The following is a 19508-nucleotide window of genomic DNA, read 5'->3' on the forward strand; positions in this document are numbered from 1 at the left end:
ATCTCCTGGGACAAAAACAATTGAGTCAATATGGAGTTTTTCCTAATCCGGAATTGGGTGGAGGGTCTTCCCTGAGATTTGAAGCTTTGTTTTCAGAGCAGTGGGTATTTTAGTGACTAAATTCCCTTTGCTCTGGTTCAGGATGTGGGGTCTTCTCCCTCGTTGAAATAGATTCTGGAATATAGTATTAGAGTTATGATCTTCTACTTTTTTAAATGTTGGTTGCTTCCTTGTAAATGGAGGGGAGTGGTTTAAATTCACTCAGGAGTCATCTGCCAGACAAAGGTCTTGATTTATAAGAAAACAAATCTCATACCAAGCCTTTGCTTTAGATGTAGCATATGTGCATAATTTCTATACTCTTCACATGTAGAAAATGAATCTCAGGTGTATTTGCCCAAAGCTACAAAGTAGCTAAATAGTTGACCTGGAAATGAGATTTGGTTCCTTAAAAATAACAGCTTATAAAAGCATCATTTGTCTGCCTGTTATTGGCCAGCATAAACAGGTGACTAGGTGTAGAAAGGTCCAGCATCCTGCCCCAAATCACAAAGGAAATGGCAGAGACAGGGTGGAAACCTAAGGGTGTTTGACTGTAAAGGCCTGTTCTTCATCTCTGTTCTTCCCTAAAAGTAGAGTTTCTAGGTGAAAGGACATTAACACCTTTGAAAGGTTTTGATAACACGTTACCAGATGCTGGTATTTTCTCGTGGTCCTGGGCCTTTGCACTGTTCCAAGTACCTTTATAACTATACAACTCTATCTTAAACAAACCATTTACATAGGCTCAGCTCATGTTTGTTACTCTTGCCATCTCTGCTGTTCTGTTGTTACCCTTGTGCGGACACAAGTGACCCGCAGACCACAACTGAGAAGAGAAGAAAGCCCAGCCTGTTCTCTGTCTTCAGGCCTGCCTTTGTTCTCCTCTAATCCTGGCCAAGACTGGGTTCAGTTACACGGGATCCTAGAATCAATAGCCAAGGAAAATAAATTTGCTTGAACTTGGTTTAACTTGCTTGGTAACAAGTTCTGAAGTATACATTTACATAACCCAGATAATTAATCATGGAAAAATCTCTCAAGTTCTTATGAATCCAAACATTTGGTAATAAAGTCTTGGGTTATTAGATTTTATTATTTTACTCCTCCATGAAGGTCGCAACTCGGTAGGAGGTCATTAAGACCAAAATAATTACTTACCTTCCCCGCAACCAGGAAAACAAGGAGGAAGGGGAATTCCAGAGGAGCCTTGCATCAGGTGGGATAAACACCAGCAAAGGAGCATGGTCCTGTGACTTGATTATCTCATGTGTAATATAATGGACTCTCTAAAATGTCAGAAACAGCAAATACCCAGAGTTATGCTTAAACATAAGCCTCAAATACCCAGAGGCAAAAATGAATTATGTTTAGATTTTGCTTTCCTGTCTTTCACTATTAAAGTAATATTTAGAACTGGGTTGTTTATGTACCCGTTGACTTCATTGCCCTTTTAGCAGTCCATTTTCCTATTGACTTGGATCTTCTCCCTATCCTGGCGTTTTCTTGTACACCATAGCTGCCCCTAGCTATCCTCTACGTTATTCAGCCCGTCTCATGGGAACTGTTTCTTAGTGAGTGCTGCAGTCCAGTTGTTGGCATGCGGGAGCCCTTTAGCTACAAACCAGACTTCTGATGAGAAAAATCTACCATAGTACTGGTTATGTGATTATAGGCTTAATAAGCCATTATTTCATTGCTTTCCAAATGGGAGCTGTGTTAGACCTAAAAAGAGCAAAAGCTCACTTCTAAAGTTATTTTCAGGTGGACTTCTGGATTTGACTTGAACAGATTGTTTCTACGCTATTGCTCAGGTGGCAGCTCCTGTTTCTCCAGAGAAGCCTTGACCGCCTGTGTCACAGCCAAGGCACATAGGCCCTGTGTGATCAGGAAATGGTGTTGGGGTCGGCCTTTGCAGACTCATCACAGAGCTCCTGTTGAGCAGAGTCAAAGACTCAGCCTCTTGCCCTTCTTTCCAGGGATGACGACATTGAAGTCCTTGCGGATGAAACCTCCGATCACGCCGAGGAGGCCTCTCCGGTGCGGGCCGTCAGCAGAGCCGCCGCGTGAGTAGACGGGCTGTGCCGGGGCGGAGAGCTCGAGCGGCAGCCCGGCAGCATGCTTGTGGGCGGGGCCAGGGATCGGTGCGGCGCCCCCGGACCCCCAGCTGGAACGTGCAGCCCCGCTCACTCAGCCATGGGGCTCGCGGGCTCCAGGGTGTCTCCGTCTTTCTCGGGTCACCTCTGCTTAATAGGAGGCTAGCCGTCCCTTAGTGCCGCCACCAGCTGTGCAGAGAAGCAGAAAAAAGCGTAGTGGCTTTCTGAAAGATGGACCTTGTTAGGCAGGGTGATTGTTTAGATCGTACTGTGTAATTCTTACTAGGGCTCCAGGATTTTTTTTCTTTTCTTTTTTTAATTTGCCAAAACAGGATGAAAAGAATGGGATTGGTCATTAACCACTAGAAGTTGTCGTTAGGTCACTTAGAAAGTTCATCGTCTAAAGCATTATTTCCAGGGAAGTTAATTTAGTGCTAGGGAACCATATTTCTTTTGAAACTTCAAGGCTGGGTTTTCCCTCCTACCTTCCCAATGCTTTCTGATGGTTCAGTACTGTGAGGGGTTTCTCAGCTGGGGTTTGGGAACTCAATGGGAAACACACTCCCAGGTACTTTTGTGGACTGTTTTTGATTGATTATTTGGGCAAAATGTTTCTAAGGTTTAAACCTATCCTCCCCTCCTCTTTAGTAAGCGACTCTCGCAGCCTGCTGGAGGCCTTCTGGATTCTATCACTAATATCTTTGGGTAGGTTAGAAAACCTTCACCTTTCCTTGTTAATATGTGTATAAATATACCTAAGTACATGTACATGATTTGTTGTCGTTTTTTAAACGTGCGCCAGAATTTCAGTGCAGAGTATACAGATGCCTTAATTTCAGCTTTTCATTTAGCTTCTTCCTTTTTTCCTCAACTTCCTTTCTCTTAATCTCGCTGCGTGCTGATCTCTGGCCTTACCCTTTAGTCTGTCCGAGTCTCCCCTTTTGGGACATCACTCTTCTGATGCTGCCAGGTGAAAATATTATCCTCTCTTAGCCCAGCATGCAAGTGTGGGTCGTTGATAATTATGCTGATCACCGCTTCACTACCCCATTCATCACGTGTACATGTGCTAATAACCAGGACGCTTTGCATGCTCCTAGGAATGCTGTCAGCCCTCTGAGACGGGCGAATAGGCTGAGCTCTGTACAGTAATCAAGCCCTGGTCGCTCTTTCTTTTGGCATGTGTTCAGCTCCACCTTGACCACAAGTGTACGCTGAGGATGATTGTAACCAGGCATAGGAATCATCTTCAAATAGTTTTATGAAAATACCAACGCGCTCCCTCTGAGCTAGCGGTTACATTAAGTTGAGAACATCTGTAGCTGTTTATTGACGGGGGCAGCAGTTGTTCAGGATTGCTTTTCAGTGTTGAGTTTTGGAGTCCATGAGTTAGCGAAAAGGAGAGTACAGGTAAGTGCTGACTGTCTTTCCAGTTGTCACTGAGTGAGGTTGCTTCTGATTTGGGGAATCATTCTGTGGTTTGGAGGGTCTAGAAGGGAAAAGAAGCTATTGATAAAAGATGTCTTTGAATCCCTTCTGAGAGTTCGGTGGACAGTAAGCCTGTGCAATCCTGATGTTTTCCTTTATGTTACTTCTTAGGAGGCGCTCTGTGTCTTCCTTTCCAGTTCCCCAGGATAACACAGATACTCATCCTGGTTCTAGTAAAGAAGTGAGGGTGCCAACGACTGCAGTGTGTGTCTTCGTAAGTATGATTTATCCCCAGAGCCCACCAAGCTTCATAAAGAAACAGAGCCTGACAAAGGACCCTTTCTCCTGCTGCAGCTAAGCTTTCTATTATTGTTTTGTCTATATGGAACTTTTACACCTGTTGGCTGTCTGATAGAAAGGATTGATTATATTTTGATAAGCAAAGCAAAATTGCTTTGCTAAGGTAAGTAAAATTAGTGTATTTTGCTTCTCTTCAGAGAACAGAATTTATTTGCAGCCACCCTCTGTAATGTAGGGCTGGCTGAGAGGATGGGTAGCATGAGGGGGTGGGGCAAGGGGAGGGGAGAGCTAATTTGGGATGGTGAGGAATTAGAAAATAATTCATGCAATTGTTGTCACCAGTTGGCTCCAATTTAGAGTTTCTAGTCAGTGGTCTGTTTTGGAAGGTCAGTAGGGCAGCTCTTGGCTTCACAAATTATACTCAGGTCCATGTGACTTCTGACCATTAGGAACACATAGTTGGAAGCCGGAGACACTCCTGGGCAGAAGCCACCGTGATACCATGGCTGTCAGCTGGAGTGTGGAGCTGGGTCCTAGTACTAAAGGATAATCCGGATCCTGGCTGGGGTAATTGAGCAGACATGCAACCGGCCTGGGGAATTGTAGAGTCCCTGGCTCAGGGCTGGCAAATAGGGTGGGGGACGGAAGAGTAGAGCAAAGCCCAAATAGTTGGGTTGACTCTTGGGTTGCATGGGGTGAGTTGGAGGAGCTAACGTTCGGGGAGAGAAAGGCTTGCTGTAAAAATGGGATAGAGTTTATAAGAGGGCAGCTTTCATTTCCAGGCGTGAAGAGGAACTTTAATAGTTATTTCCATACAATGCACTGACTGAGCGATTAGCCACCTTGGTCATTGTAAAGAGAGTCCTGCTCTGGATGAGGAGTTGGACGGGAGACCATTAAGGCCCCTTCCCACTCCACTCCTGTGATTCTCTAACAGGCCTGGGCACCTCGGAGGTCGATGATGATTGGTAAAAGGTCTGATTGCACTTAACGTCACACTCCCTTCCCTGCCCTCAGCTCCCAGCAGCCCATTTTTTCCCTCCTGTCACATTTAAGTCATGTGTATGGGGTAATGGAGCAGCTGATAATTTGGGATTCTGTCAGCGTGTGTTTCTGAGAGTGAGCAGTGCACAGCTGACAAGCATCCAACAGAACTGGCCGTACAGGAGATTGATGAGTGGCAGCCATGGTTGTGATGGTGCATGATCTGAAGTTTTCAATCTGAGACCTCCGAAGTAGAAAGGTATCATTAAAAAGAAAACGGAATTGTATGGAGGTAAAAAGTTTGAGCTCCTGTCAGACAGCTTTTCAGCACTGGGACACGAGAGGGTGGTGAGAAAGCAGATCAAGCAAAGTAATAATAAATCATGTTTATATTCCAGTCAGTTCATGAGTCACATTCTCAATATTTCAGGCACCTTTTTCAGTCCCAAGCAAATGTGAAGATCAGATTTTGTATTCCCAAAATGACCTTTTAGGCAAGTGATTGATGACAGATTTAAGGATCTAGTATTTATAATTCATGTATTGCAGGGTCCCCCTCCCCTGCCCACACTTCTGCTGGAGCAACTTAAAGCAAATCTCAAAGTATTTCATTCATAAATATTTCAGTATCCATAGTCTCTTAGGAGATTATAGCCACGTCTAGTATTCTCTCTTCCCATTCTAGGATGGGGTGCTTTTTGTTTGGTTTCCTTTCTCATCTTGAACACAAATGCCACCACCTTTTCAGATCATGTGTTCCAATGTGGATGCCATTCTCAGACATCTCCCTATGAAGAATTTAAGTTCTGCCAAAATAACACCTGCTGCTTTTGTCGAAGGTCGAGTCATGGTCGGGCACATTCCTAGCTCACAAAACCTGCAGAAGTCCATTTTCATGGACGAGCAAACTGAGGCTTTGGGAAGTGAAGGAACTTGGCGGAGGCTGCACTGCTAGTACATGTAGTGCCGTGTTGTTTCCGGAAAGAACTACCTGGGATCCTACTCTAACACTGATGGGTGGCGGTAGGAGCGGCATCTACTCATACCAGGATGTATTCGTATTAAGGAGACCAAAAGAAAGGCTTTTTAAAAGAAAAGGCTTTTTTTAAAGTCATGAGGAGCCATGCTATATCTTAATTTGATACGTAGTTTAACATGTGGTATTAATGCAGTCTGGACCAGAAGAGGCAGTTAATCATAGGCTTACTTTTAAGCTCTTAAGATCATAGTACAATATAGATTGAAATTACATTATTCTTAGAAGAAGGAAAATTAATGCAAAGACAAACTTTAGGCAGTTAGTTTACACAGATTCTGAATGCTTTTTAAGAAGGTTGCACTGTGTTTAAAAAGAACTGTAGCTATAAGAATTTAATGATAATAGAATCATAGGAGACCCTGGGCTAGGAACCCAAGTTTGTGATTGGGTCCCCTCTTTAATGACAAGTGTTTAACCTTTGGTTAGGGGTCCAGAGTGTTCATCAGTATTGGGCCCTTTCTTCTTGGGAATGACAGGGGTTGGGTTTGAAACAGGGCACTTGTCTTGCAGGACGCTCACGATGGGGAGGTCAATGCCGTGCAGTTCAGTCCGGGTTCCCGGCTCCTGGCCACGGGAGGCATGGATCGGAGGGTGAAGCTCTGGGAAGTGGTCGGAGGTGAGATCTCGCTGGAGTGAGAAACAGAAAGAAGCTGTGTTGGTGACATCTGGTTGGCCTTGCTTTCACGCGGTCTTTGAGTTGTTCATCTTCTTGAAACATACAGTATTTTGTGTGAGGAATCATCTGACCAAAGCATTATTACCCTCTCAGTTATCCTTTACAGCTGATACAGCCAAGTAGATGTTTGCTCTGGGTTTCCAAGTAGTGACTAGAGAATGCTGTTGAGTTACAGATACGTTAGCGTTTGTGTTTTCTCAAATACGTACTGACCAGGGGATCTTCCAAGATAGTACAGGTTTTAGAAGGAAAATAAAAATCTTGTAGTCATGGACTCAACAATTAAATTACACGTCAAGCTGTGGTTTATGCATTTAATAACGCCAGTGGCCATAGCCTAGCAAAAAAGGACTGACATCGTATCTAAGCATGAGAATAAACAGAGGGGTGTATCATCTAGGAAAATGTATTTAACAAATAGCTTATTAGACACGGATTCTAAAATCAAGACTCAGTCTCTTTGATTAGACATTGTTTCAGGAATGACCTCAGAGTACTCAAAATGGGATGGCATTAAAACAGGAAATGGGAGTTAGTGAAACCCTCTGCCAGAATTCTGAACATGGGCATAGCCCACTTTCAACATTTTGATAGTCAGTTAAATATACATGTATTTTTAGTAAGGCAAGGTCAGGGAATTCCCCTGGAAGTCCAGGGGTTAGGACTCCGGGCTTTCACTGCCAAGGGCCCGAGTTCATTCCCTGGTCAGGGAACCAAGATCCCACAAGCCACACAGCACAGCCAAAAAATAATAATAATAAGGCAAGGTCAAAGAATAGACTGAAGGGTTTTATAGGAACCACTTTGTCCAGTTTCTGTACTTGCAGTACATACATGCTCACTCTCCAACAATAAATAGTACCATCATACCTTTCTCTACTTTATTTCCTCTGATCCTCACAACAGCCCTGTGCCGTTAGACAGGTGGGTATCACCCCTGTTTGACAGATGAAAACTCAGAGACACTACTTGATTTACATGGTTGATTTATGTGGGCAGGGAGTCGTGGAACCTGGGACCTGAGCTTGAGTGTTAAGACTGCAAATGCCTTGCTTTTTCCAAAACGGCCTCCTCTGAGCTGTAGAGCTGCTGAAGAAGCATGTGTGTTACTACTACTTTTTTAATATATAAATTGATTGATTGAATGATTTTTGGCTGCGTCGGGTCTTCGTTGCTGCGCGCGGGCTTTCTCCAGTCGCGGCGAGCGGGGGCTACTCTTTGTTTCGGTGCGTGGGCTTCTCATTGCAGTGGCTTCTCTTGTTGCGGAGCACGGGCTGCCCAGGGAAGTCCCTGTGTTACTACTGCTGATGTATTTAGAGCGAGAGCAATCTACTGATCCCTTTGCTGGAACACGTTGTCATATAAAGCACCCAACTTGTCTACCCTGGCCTTTGATTTTCATGAAAATGACTCAGTACTTAAATCCTTGGCAGTTAGAGCTATTTGAAACCCATCAAAATTTGTGTTGTTTTACCCAGAAACACCTTATGAGTGATAATTGCTGAAACTTACAAAACAAAACCATATCATAAGAATAGAAATTTTGGGCTTCCCTGGTGGCGCAGTGGTTAAGAGTCCGCCTGCCAATGCCGGGGACACGGGCTTGAGCCCTGGTCCGGGAAGAGCCCACACGCTGCGGAGCACCTAAGCCCGTGTGCTACAACTACTGAGCCCGCGCGCGTAGAGCCCGTGCTCCGCATCAAGAGAACCTACTGCAATGAGAAGCCTGCACACCGCAACGAAGAGTAGCCCCTGCTCGCCACAGCTAGAGAAAGCCCACATGCAGCAATGAAGGCCCAATGCAGCCAAAAATAAATAAATTAATTAAAAAAAAAAGATTTTGTGATAAAAACCTACACAGATAGTCTGTTTTGATTACGCCTTGCAATTAAATACAGATAGCACTAGAAATATTTTCGTTTTACTCCTTGGTCAGTAAAAACACCTATAAGAAAATTAAAGATACCAGGGATTAGTAATAATGTTACCTTTTTGCTGCTAAAGAGGAAGTAAACACTAACCAAAATTAATACTGACATAATTTGTGCCAGAACATAATTTGTGTTAATAAAATGAGAAATTTCTACTAGGTCTACAGAAGTAACATAGTGTCTGGCAGCATTTTTTATAGTTTTCAGGAACAAATATCAGTTGTGTCCTAACTAATTATAGGATCTTTCCTCCACAAATGGCTTACTTGGCCTATAATTTTTCCCCCTTGGCTAATATTTACTGAGTCTTGGAAGAGACCAAGTCCAAGAGGCCTTTTTATGAAGTAGTTCGGGGGTCCTCTTTTTTACCCTTCCACCACTTTGCATCCAGTAGGAACACTTCTCTTTGCTCATTCTATCAAAAGCAGCAGCTCCGCTGGGAATTATATAAATGCTCTTGACATAGTCTCCCCAGTGCCTTCTAAATAAAAGAGATTTATAAGATCTTTGGTCTTTTCAGATCAGTCTCTTGTGTAGACTAGCACTTACTGATCATTTCTTACATTTTGGCACTTTGTCATCTGCCAAACAAATAGACCAGTGTTTTAGGCATAAGCCAAAAAGATATCTTTTAGAATTTGCAGGAATATTTTTGTCTATAAAGATCTAATCTAAATAAAGTCCTAAATTAGTAGGTGTTGGCCTTTTTTTGACTTGTGAAAATCTAATGAAAGCCAGGATCCAGGGAAAGGCATTAAACGTGCCCTATTTTGCAAATTAATTCAGCGGTTCATCCACCAGGTTAATAGTCCCGGCCCTAAATGTATTCGACAGCTCCAAACCAGTATTTTTTTTTTATATAAGTTTATTTATTTGTTTGGCTGTGCCGGGTCTTGGTTGTGGTATGCGGGATCTTCGCTGTGGCATGCGAACTCTTAGCTGCAGCAGGAGGGATCTAGTTCCCTGACCAGGGATCGAACCCGGGCCCCTGCATTGGGAGCGTGGAGCGTTAACCACTGGACCACCAGGGAAGTCCCCAAACCAGTATTTATATCATTATTATTAGCATCTAGAAGTCCTAAAAGAAAAGGCTGTTAATTGAAATGTATACTGTTTTGTGCTCCTATTTTATGAGTTTGATTTGAATGATTCCCTAATTGTTTTCCTGGCTTGTCTATATAGGTTATCCTTAAGATACCCTTTAAAAAGGAAACTGAACCACGTCATCATTGAGACTCATACTCTCATCTTTAAAGTTTCATTGTGGGTGGCCAAAGCTGTTTGAAAACAGAGCCCGGGAGTGTATGGCTGGGCCTCTTGGTGAAAGAGACGCGGCAGAGGGAGGGGGGAGGACTGGCAGGCGATTGGATTGCCAGAACCTTAGGTTCATGTGTATAGAGTGAACAGATAGATTACCCAGACTCCAAACTAGCTTTACTGGAATTCTGAGGACTAGCCAGTTTATATAAGTAGAAATTTCTTTTCGTACTTGGGTTCTGAAATTTTAATGGTCAGGTTCTACAAAAGTGATAGTTAAGTGGACAAATACTGATCAAACCCAAAGATGTATTTATGTAAAGTAGAAAATTTTACTGAGAAATAACAAACTCGGTCTCTAGGGTCGATTGACATGTTTTTAAATTCCTGCACTCATTTTTTGTAAAGGAAATTGATGACACTGAATTTCTTGAAAAGAACAGCGTAAGAACCCACAGGAAAATGCTGGGCTCTGCACCCACTAGTACATTCATTGCTCTTGGAACTGACCAGCCGGATATTTTGGTCTCATTATTCCATTTGTCCTGCTACTTGATTCTGTAAAGATGCAGGAAAGCTGTTTTTGACCATGGAATTGGCTTCCATTGTGTTTCAAGTGCCTCATTTTAATTGATATGTTGGATTTACCATCATTTTTTTTTTTAAACCTTCCTTTCTTAATCTTTGTTTTTATGCAGACAAATGTGAGTTCAAGGGTTCCCTGTCTGGCAGTAATGCAGGAATTACAAGCATTGAATTTGATAGTGCTGTAAGTACCTAATATCCATGGAAATGGGTGAGTTTAGAGGTTTTTAGAAACAGCTTTAAACATCTGGTTCTTGAAATTTAAAAACTTATCTGGTTTCTCTGCTATTTTCTGTCTTAATGTTAGAGAAGGATGTAGGTAGATTATAAATTCTGCGCTGATCATGACCGTGTTGAAGACTGGGTAGGGGAGACAGGTCTGGGGTACCCCAGCAAGGCAGTCGCCAGACTTGATAAAGGCCCCGGTTTGGGCCAAGGCAGTGCAGGTGGAGAGGAGAGGGTCTAGCGAGAAGTGCCAGAGACAAGCAGGTCTCCAACGGGGGCAGTTGGGAGGTGGGGCTGGGGAGAGTCGGTGGTTCTGAGCTCTTGGACTTGGACAGGTGCAGAGAATTAGTACTTGCTGTTACTGAAGGTGGGAGGTGGTGGGGAGTGAACACAGGAGGAGGAATTCCATTTTGAGCTGGAGGTGTCTACAGCCTACAGGCGAGGCTGAGCAGGCTCGGGAGAAAGGTCTGAACTTAACGGGGATGGATGAATTAACAGAATACTGGTTGTAGCGGTATTCAGCTCAGGTGTATAGTTATCGACATCTAAACCTTCTTGGGCTTGATTACCGGGGAATTTGTATCATGTGAACTGAGTTCTTCTATTTTGGGTAAGATTTCTTCTCCTCCCCTTTATTCCTGTAGGGATCTTACCTCTTAGCAGCGTCAAATGATTTTGCAAGCCGCATCTGGACTGTGGATGACTATCGGTTACGGGTAAGACCCAGTTAGGAAAGTTAATGTAATCTCCAGACTTCATGTGGTTGCTTACCAGTCACATGATGTAGGAAATGGCAGGTTGATTGATGAGGAGAATTGTGTGTTGTCCTGAAAATCATACTTGATTCCCCCTGCCCTTTCCTTTCCTCTCCTCCTTAGGAAAATTGATGTTTCCACTTTACATTCTTACTTTGTCCAATATTCAGTTGCAGAATATTTGCAATAGGAAACCATCACGTTTCCATGAAAGACTTGGGACGCTCCTGTTCATAAGAACTAAATTTTTTTGGTAGGTGTCAGTTTTAGCTTATCTTCAGCTATTTTAGCACCAGAGTATAATTTGTGTTTCTTAAGCACCCCAAGACTAAATTGCCACACAAAGTAGAACTGGAAAGTAGGCTATAGAAGTACATGTGGGGGGCTTCCCTGGTGGCACAGTGGTTAAGAATCCGCCTGGCCAATGCAAGGGACACGGGTTCAAGCCCTGGTCCAGGAAGATCCCACATGCCACAGAGCAACTAAGCCTGCAAGCCACAGCTACTGAGCCCACGCACCACAACTACTGAGCCTGTGCTCTAGAGCCCGCGAGCCACAACTACTGAGCCCATGTGCCACAACTACTGAAGCCCACACGCCTAGAGCCTCTGCTCCGCAACAAGAGAAGCCCCCACAATGAGAAGCCTGCGCACCGCAATGAAGAGTAGCCCCCGCTCACCACAACTAGAGAGAGCCCACAGCAATGAAGACCCAATGCAGCCAAAAATAAATAAATAAAATAAATAATTTAAAAAATAATAATAAGTACATGTGGGTACACTTATGATAGAGATAAAACAACTCAAAGCCAGGAAACAGGTGTATGGGAAAGCAAGAACAGTGGGATCAGATGTTGATGAAATCTGAATGTGAACCCAAACCTACCAAGAAGACTCTTGGATTCCAAGACAAAGACAAAAATTAGATGGTTATATCACTTTTGTTCTAGTAGAAGACATAGCTTAATTTAGAGACATGTTTTTCTCCTTAAGCTTGAAGCAACCTTCACACGAGCTCATTAAATAAAGGCTACTGAAAGATAAGGTGGGGGATTTACTTGACATTGGTAGGCATTTTACCTGCAAAAAAAAGCTTGACACAAACTTGTGTGTCAACCCACATAAAAAACAGAGAGCATGATGTTAAGATGAACTTCATAAAGATAAATCTACAGGGAGGTGGGGAGCTGCAATAGAAGTGGTCCATTAGGTAGTTTCTGATGGTCTGATTCGATGGTGCAGGGATGCAGCTAGAAGAATAGTTAGAAACACACAGTTCACTTATCACTTGGGCTTTCCATTTTCTTGAAGGAGCTGTGTGGAAAATGGCCAGTGTTAGATGCTAGCTAATACCTAAAGGGTGGTAATTCTTTTTTTTTTTAATTTTTTTATTTTTTTATTTTTTTATTTTTTTGTATTTATTTTTGGCTGTGTTGGGTCTTCGTTTCTGTGCGAGGGCTTTCTCTAGTTGCGGCGAGCAGGGGCCACTCTTCATTGTGGCGCATGGGCCTCTCACTGTCGCAGGCTCTCTTGCTGCGGAGCACAAGCTCCAGACGCGCAGGCTCAGTAGTTGTGGCTCACGGGCCTAGTTGCTCCTCAGCATGTGGGATCTTCCCAGACCAGGGCTCGAACCCGTGTCCCCTGCATTGGCAGGCAGATTCTCAATCACTGCGCCACCAGGGAAGCCCAGGGTGGTAATTCTTGATTCTTAGTTGAAAGAGAATCCACGTGCAAAGCATGAGATGTGAGGATGACAAAGATTACGTTCTCTTCTGAAAGCTGAAGGGCCTGCCTGGTGTTCTTGTTGCAAGGAAGGAACAGGGAGGTGGGTGCCTGCGGCAGGGCTGGACTCCTCTCAAGCAGCAGTACACATCTGTTCAAATGCTTGAACGAGTTCTCAGTTGAAGCCCTGTAGCCCTGCACCGTAAGCATGGAAAAAGTTCCATGTGACAGCCTAGACTGTTCTCCTGGCAGTGTTACAGTCCGTCCTGTGGCATGCCTTCTCTACGTAACCATCAGTTGCTTAGCGGAAATTTAAGACAGGGTTGAATACTTGCGCAGTCATTATTTTTCCTAAAGGAAAGGGGCTTTTACCTGAGTGGTTTCTGTGTGTTTGACCCAGTAGTCGGGTATATTATATACGTTACTGCTTTTAATCCTCAGGGGGATGCAGGTGAGGTAGGTAGATGGGGAAGCTGAGGCTCAGCTAAGCCCACAGTACTGCCTGAGGTCACACAGTTAACAAATAGAAAGATGAGACTTTGGATTGAGTCCTGTGTTCAGTTGGCCTGGATTATTCTAGACTGAGATAGAGTAAAACTGTGTAATTAGTGAAGAGGGACATACAGCCTTCCTTACATTTTAGGCCCTTAGAGGAGTAAAGCAGGGAGTTGAGTGCGGGATGATATATGTATTTTTTTTCTATTTTACTTTATTTATTTATTTATTTATTTTAATTTTTGAATTTTATTTATTTTTTTATACAGCAGGTCCTTATTACTCATCAGTTTTATACACATCAGTGTATACATGTCGATCCCAATCGCGCAATTCATCACACCACCACCCCCCACCACCACTTTCCCCCCTTGGTGTCCATACGTTTGTTCTCTACATCTGTGTCTCAATTTCTGTCCTGCAAACCGGTTCATCTGTACCATTTTTCTAGGTTGCATATGTATGCGTTAATATACGATATTTATTTTTCTCTTTCTGACTTACTTCACTCTGTATGACAGTCTCTGGGTCCATCCATGTCTCTACAAATGACCCAATTTCGTTCCTTTTTATGGCTGAGTAATATTCCATTGTATATATGTACCACATCTTCTTTATCCATTCGTCTGTCGATGGGCATTTAGGTTGCTTCCATGACCTGGCTATTGTAAATACTGCTGCAATGAACATTGGGGTGCATCATGTGTCTTTTTTTTTTTTTTCAATTGTATGCATTTTTTTTTCACACACACACACTGTATTTTATTTTTACAAGAGATAAATAGACTGACACCAAGCATTGTACATGGATGACCACAACAAAAGCAACAATGATTGCAATTACCAAACACGAAACACACTCATACTATGTCGTAATATTGACATTCAGTCCAGTAATCCTCCACTGTAACAGCTCCTTTACTTTGCAGTGAAAATTGATTTGTATATTCTTTGCCTCTGAGTCCTTGTGGGATTTTTTTTTTATTCAAACAGAAAGTCACAGAAATTATAATCATCCTCATCAGTTCACTCAGTCCCATGTAATTAATTTTTTTTTATCTTGATCTTTTGTTAGCACTTTTATGAGTTCATCAGTTTTTCATTAGAGTTCTGAAAATGCTTATTCATTCAGTTCAGCAGTACAGTTACCAGAAACCTGCACTTGTCAGAGTCTTTTCTATGAATTCCTTGAAGATGAAACCCTTTTATAGGAACATAATTGCAAAAGCATCAGTACACCCAGAACTGTCTGTAAATGACAAAAGACTTAAAAATGACCATAGTTAAAGATTTGATGAAAGTTCATAATAGTGCAATTGACAAGGAAATTTCATTATTTCTGAGATATACATTATAAAGTAATAACTAGAATTATGACTTATAACATTATACCAGAACATACAAGATTTTTAGAAATTTCACGTAATGTCTGAAACATTTATATTAACATATTTCCATACAGATAACCCAATGAAAGTTTAGTATTGTTTTGTTTCTTTGTTTTTTTATACTGCAGGTTCTTATTAGTCATCAATTTTATACACATCAGTGTATACATGTCAATCCCAATCGCCCAATTCAGCACACCACCATCCCCACCCCACCGCAGTTTTCCCCCCTTGGTGTCCATATGTCTGTTCTCTATATCTGTGTCTCAACTTCTGCCCTGCAAACCGGCTCATCTGTACCATTTTTCTAGGTTCCACATACATGCATTAATATACGATATTTGTTTTTCTCTTTCTGACTTACTTCACTCTGTATGACAGTCTCTAGATCCATCCACGTCTCAACAAATGACTCAATTTCGTTCCTTTTTATGGCTGAGTAATATTCCATTGTATATATGTACTACAACTTCTTTATCCATTCGTCTGTCGATGGGCATTTAGGTTGCTTCCATGTCCTGGCTATTGTAAATAGTGCTGCAATGAACATTGGGGTGCATGTGTCTTTTTGAATTATGGTTTTCTCTGGGTATACGCCCAGTAGTGGGATTGCTGGATCATATGGTAATTCTATTTTTCGTTTTTTAAGGAACCTCCATACTGTTCTCCATAGTGGCTGTATCAGTTTACATTCCCACCAACAGTGCAAGAGGGTTCCCTTTTCTCCACACCCTCTCCAGCATTTGTTGTTTGTAGATTTTCTGATGATGCCCATTCTAACTGGTGTGAGGTGATACCTCATTGTAGTTTTGATTTGCATTTCTCTAATAATTAGTGATGTTGAGCAGCCTTTCATGTGCTTCTTGACCATTTGTATGTCTTCTTTGGAGAAATGTCTATTTAGGTCTTCTGTCCATTTTTGGATTGGGTTGTTTGTTTTTTTAATATTGAGCTGCATGAGCTGTTTATATATTTTGGAGATTAATCCTTTGTCCGTTGATTCGTTTGCAAGTATTTTCTCCCATTCTGAGGGTTGTCTTTTTGTCTTGTTTATGGTTTCCTTTGCTGTGCAAAAGCTTTGAAGTTTCATTAGGTCCCATTTGTTTATTTTTGTTTTTATTTCCATTACTCTAGGAGGTGGATCAGAAAAGATCTTGCTGTGATTTATGTCAAAGAGTGTTCTTCCTATGTTTTCCTCTAAGAGTTTTATAGTGACCAGTCTTACATTTAGGTCTCTAATCCATTTTGAATTTATTTTTGTGTATGGTGTTAGGGAGTGTTCGAATTTCATTTTTTTACATGTAGCTGTCCAGTTTTCCCAGCACCACTTATTGAAGAGACTGTCTTTTCTCTATTGCATATCCTTGCCTCCTTTGTCATAGATTAGTTGACCATAGGTGCATGGGTTTATCTCTGGGCTTTCTATCTTGTTCCATTGATCTATGTGTCTGTTTTTGTGCCAGTACCATACTGTCTTGATTACTGTAGCTTTTTAGTATAGTCTGAAGTCAGGGAGTCTCATTCCTCCAGCTCCGTTTTTTTCCCTCAAGACTGCTTTGGCTATTCAGGGTCTTTTGTGTCTCCATACAAATTTTAAGGTTTTTTGTTCTAGTTCCGTTAAAAAAATGCCATTGGTAATTTGATAGGGATTGCATTGAATCTGTAGATTGCTTTGGGCAGTGTAGTCATTTTCACAATATTGATTCTTCCAATCCAAGAACATGGTATGTCTCTCCATCTGTTGGTATCATCTTTAATTTCTTTCATCAGTGTCTTATAGTTTTCTGCATACAGGTCTTTTGTCTCCCTAGGTAGGTTTATTCCTAGGTATTTTATTCTTTTTGTTGCAATGGAAAATGGGAGTGTTTCCTTAATTTCTCTTTCAGAGTTTTCATCATTAGTGTATAGGAATACAAGAGATTTCTGTGCATTAATTTTGTATCCTGCAACTTTACCAAATTCATTGATTAGCTCTAGTAGTTTTCTGGTGGCATCTTTAGGATTCTCTATGTATAGTATCATGTCCTTTGCAAACAGTGACAGTTTTACTACTTCTTTTCCAATTTGTATTCCTTTTATTTCTTTTTCTTCTCTGATTGCCGTGGCTAGGACTTCCAAAACTATGTTGAATAATAGTGGTGAGAGTGGACATCCTTGTCTTGTTCCTGATCTTAGAGGAAATGCTTTCAGTTTTTCACCATTGAGAATGAGGTTTGCTGTGGGTTTGTCATATATGGCCTTTATTCTGTTGAGGTAGGTTCCCTCTATGCCCACTTTATGGAGAGTTTTTATCATAAATGGGTGTTGAATTTTGTCAAAAGCTTTTTCTGCATCTATTGAGATGATCATATGATTTTTATTCTTCAGTTTGTTAATATGGTTTATCACATTGATTGATTTGCGTATATTGAAGAATCCTTGCATCCCTGGGATAAATCCCACTTGATCATGGTGAATGATCCTTTTAATGTGTTGTTGGATTCTGTTTGGTAGTATTTTGTTGAGGATTTTTGCATCTATATTCATCAGTGATATCGGTCTATAATTTTCTTCTTTAGTAGTATCTTTGTCTGGTTTTGGTATCAGGGTGATGGTGGCCTCATAGAATGAGTTTGGGAATGTTTCTTCCTCCGCAATTTTTTGGAAGAGTTTGAGAAGGATGGGTGTTAGCTCTTCTCTAAATGTTTGATAGAATTCACCTGTGAGGCCATCTGGTCCTAGACTTTTGTTTGTTGGAAGATTTTTAATCACAGTTTCAATTTCATTACTTGTGATTGGTCTGTTCATGTTTTCTACTTATTCCTGGTTCAGTCTTCGAAGGTTATACCTTTCTAAGAATTTGTCCATTTCTTCCAGGTTGTCCATTTTATTGGCATAGAGTTGCTTGTAGTAGTCTCTTAGGATGCTTTGTATTTCTGCAGTGTCTGTTGTAACTTCTCCTTTTTCATTTCTAATTTTATTTATTTTTTTTTTTTTTTTTAATTTTATTTATTTATTTATTTATTTATTTATTTTTGGCTGTGCTGGGTCTTCGGTTCGTGCGAGGGCTTTCTCTAGTTGCGGCAAGTGGGGGCCACTCTTCATCGCGGTGCGGGGACCGCTCTTCATCGCTCTTCATCGCGGTGCGCGGGCCTTTCACTATCGCGGCCCCTCCCGTTGCGGGGCACAGGCTCCAGACGCGCAGGCTCAGCAGCTGTGGCTCACGGGCCCAGCTGCTCCGTGGCATGTGGGATCTTCCCAGACCAGGGCTCGAACCCGTGTCTCCTGCATTAGCAGGCAGATTCTCAACCACTGCGCCACCAGGGAAGCCCTCTAATTTTATTGATTTGAGTCCTCTCCCTCTTTTCTTGATGAGTCTGGCTAATGGTTTATCAATTTTGTTTATCTTCTCAAAGAACCAGCTTTTAGTTTTATTGATCTTTGCTATTGTTTTCTTTGTTTCTTTTTTATTTATTTCTGCTCTGATATTTATGATTTCTTTCCTTCTGCTAACTTTGGGTTTTGTTTGTTCTTCTTTCTCTAGTTCCTTTAGGTGTAAGGTTAGATTGTTTATTTGAGATTTTTCTTGTTTCTTGATGTAGGCTTGTATCGTTATAAACTTCCCTCTTAGAACTGCTTTTGCTGCATCCCATAGGTTTTGGATCGTTGTGTTTTCATTTTCATTTGTCTCTAGGTATTTTTTGATTTCCTCTTTGATTTCTTCAGTGATCTCTTGGTTATTTAGTAACGTATTGTTTAGCGTCCATGTGTTTGTGTTTTTTACGTTTTTTTCCCTGTAATTGATTTCTAATCTCATAGCGTTGTGGTCAGAAAAGATGCTTGATATGATTTCAATTTTCTTAAATTTACTGAGGCTTGATTTGTGACCCAAGATGTGATCTATCCTGCAGAGTGTTCTGTGCGCACTTGAGAAGAAAGTGTAATCTGCTGTTTTTGGATGGAATATCAATTAAATCTATCTGATGTAGTGTGTCATTTAAAGCTTCTGTTTCCTTATTTATTTTTATTTTGGATGATCTGTCCATTGGTGTAAGTGAGGTGTTAAAGTCCCCCACTATTACTGTGTTACTGTCGATTTCCTGTTTTATAGCTGTTAGCAGTTGCCTTATGTATTGAGGTGCTTCTATGTTGGGTGCATATATATTTATAATTGTTATATCTTCTTCTTGGATTGATCCCTTGATCATTATGTAGTGTCCTTCCTTGTCTCTTGTAACATTCTTAATTTTAAAGTCTATTTTATCTGATAGGAGTATTGCTACTCCAGCTTTCTTTTGATTTCCATTTGCATGGAATATCTTTTTCCATCCCCTCACTTTCAGTCTGTATGTGTCCCTAGGTCTGAAGTGGGTCTCTTGTAGACAGCATATAGATGGGTCTTGTTTTTGTATCCATTCAGCGAGCCTGTGTCTTTTGGTTGGAGCATTTAATCCATTCACGTTTAAAGTAATTATCGATATGTATGTTCCTATGACCATTTTCTTAATTGTTTTGTGTTTGTTTTTGTAGGTCCTTTTCTTCTCTTGTGTTTCCCACTTAGAGAAGTTCCTTTAGCATTTGTTGTAGAGCTGGTTTGGTGATGCTGAATT

General features: G+C 41.5%; 1 protein-coding gene and 1 non-coding gene across 7 annotated transcripts in view; both read left to right on the plus strand.

The window, feature by feature from the left end:
* Positions 1–19508, plus strand: part of ATG16L1 (autophagy related 16 like 1) — a 43927-nt gene that overhangs the window by 14701 nt on the left and 9718 nt on the right. For 2 of the 6 annotated variants that reach the window (XM_007184744.2, XM_057551163.1), the window contains exons 7-13: positions 2019–2105; positions 2784–2840; positions 3058–3105; positions 3735–3837; positions 6397–6502; positions 10449–10519; positions 11205–11276. In XM_007184744.2, coding sequence (XP_007184806.1) covers positions 2019–2105; positions 2784–2840; positions 3058–3105; positions 3735–3837; positions 6397–6502; positions 10449–10519; positions 11205–11276 — 544 coding nt within the window. The remainder of the gene's footprint in view (positions 1–2018; positions 2106–2783; positions 2841–3057; positions 3106–3734; positions 3838–6396; positions 6503–10448; positions 10520–11204; positions 11277–19508) is intronic. The other 4 variants (XM_007184745.2, XM_057551160.1, XM_007184746.2 and 1 more) reach the window with 2 other exon arrangements.
* On the plus strand, positions 4817–5092 carry LOC114238229 (small Cajal body-specific RNA 6). The gene has a single exon (XR_003623651.2). It is a non-coding gene; the product is annotated as a small Cajal body-specific RNA 6 (non-coding RNA).

Source organism: Balaenoptera acutorostrata, chromosome 8 (assembly GCF_949987535.1).
Source record: "Balaenoptera acutorostrata chromosome 8, mBalAcu1.1, whole genome shotgun sequence".
Classification (NCBI taxonomy): Eukaryota; Metazoa; Chordata; class Mammalia; order Artiodactyla; family Balaenopteridae; genus Balaenoptera; species Balaenoptera acutorostrata.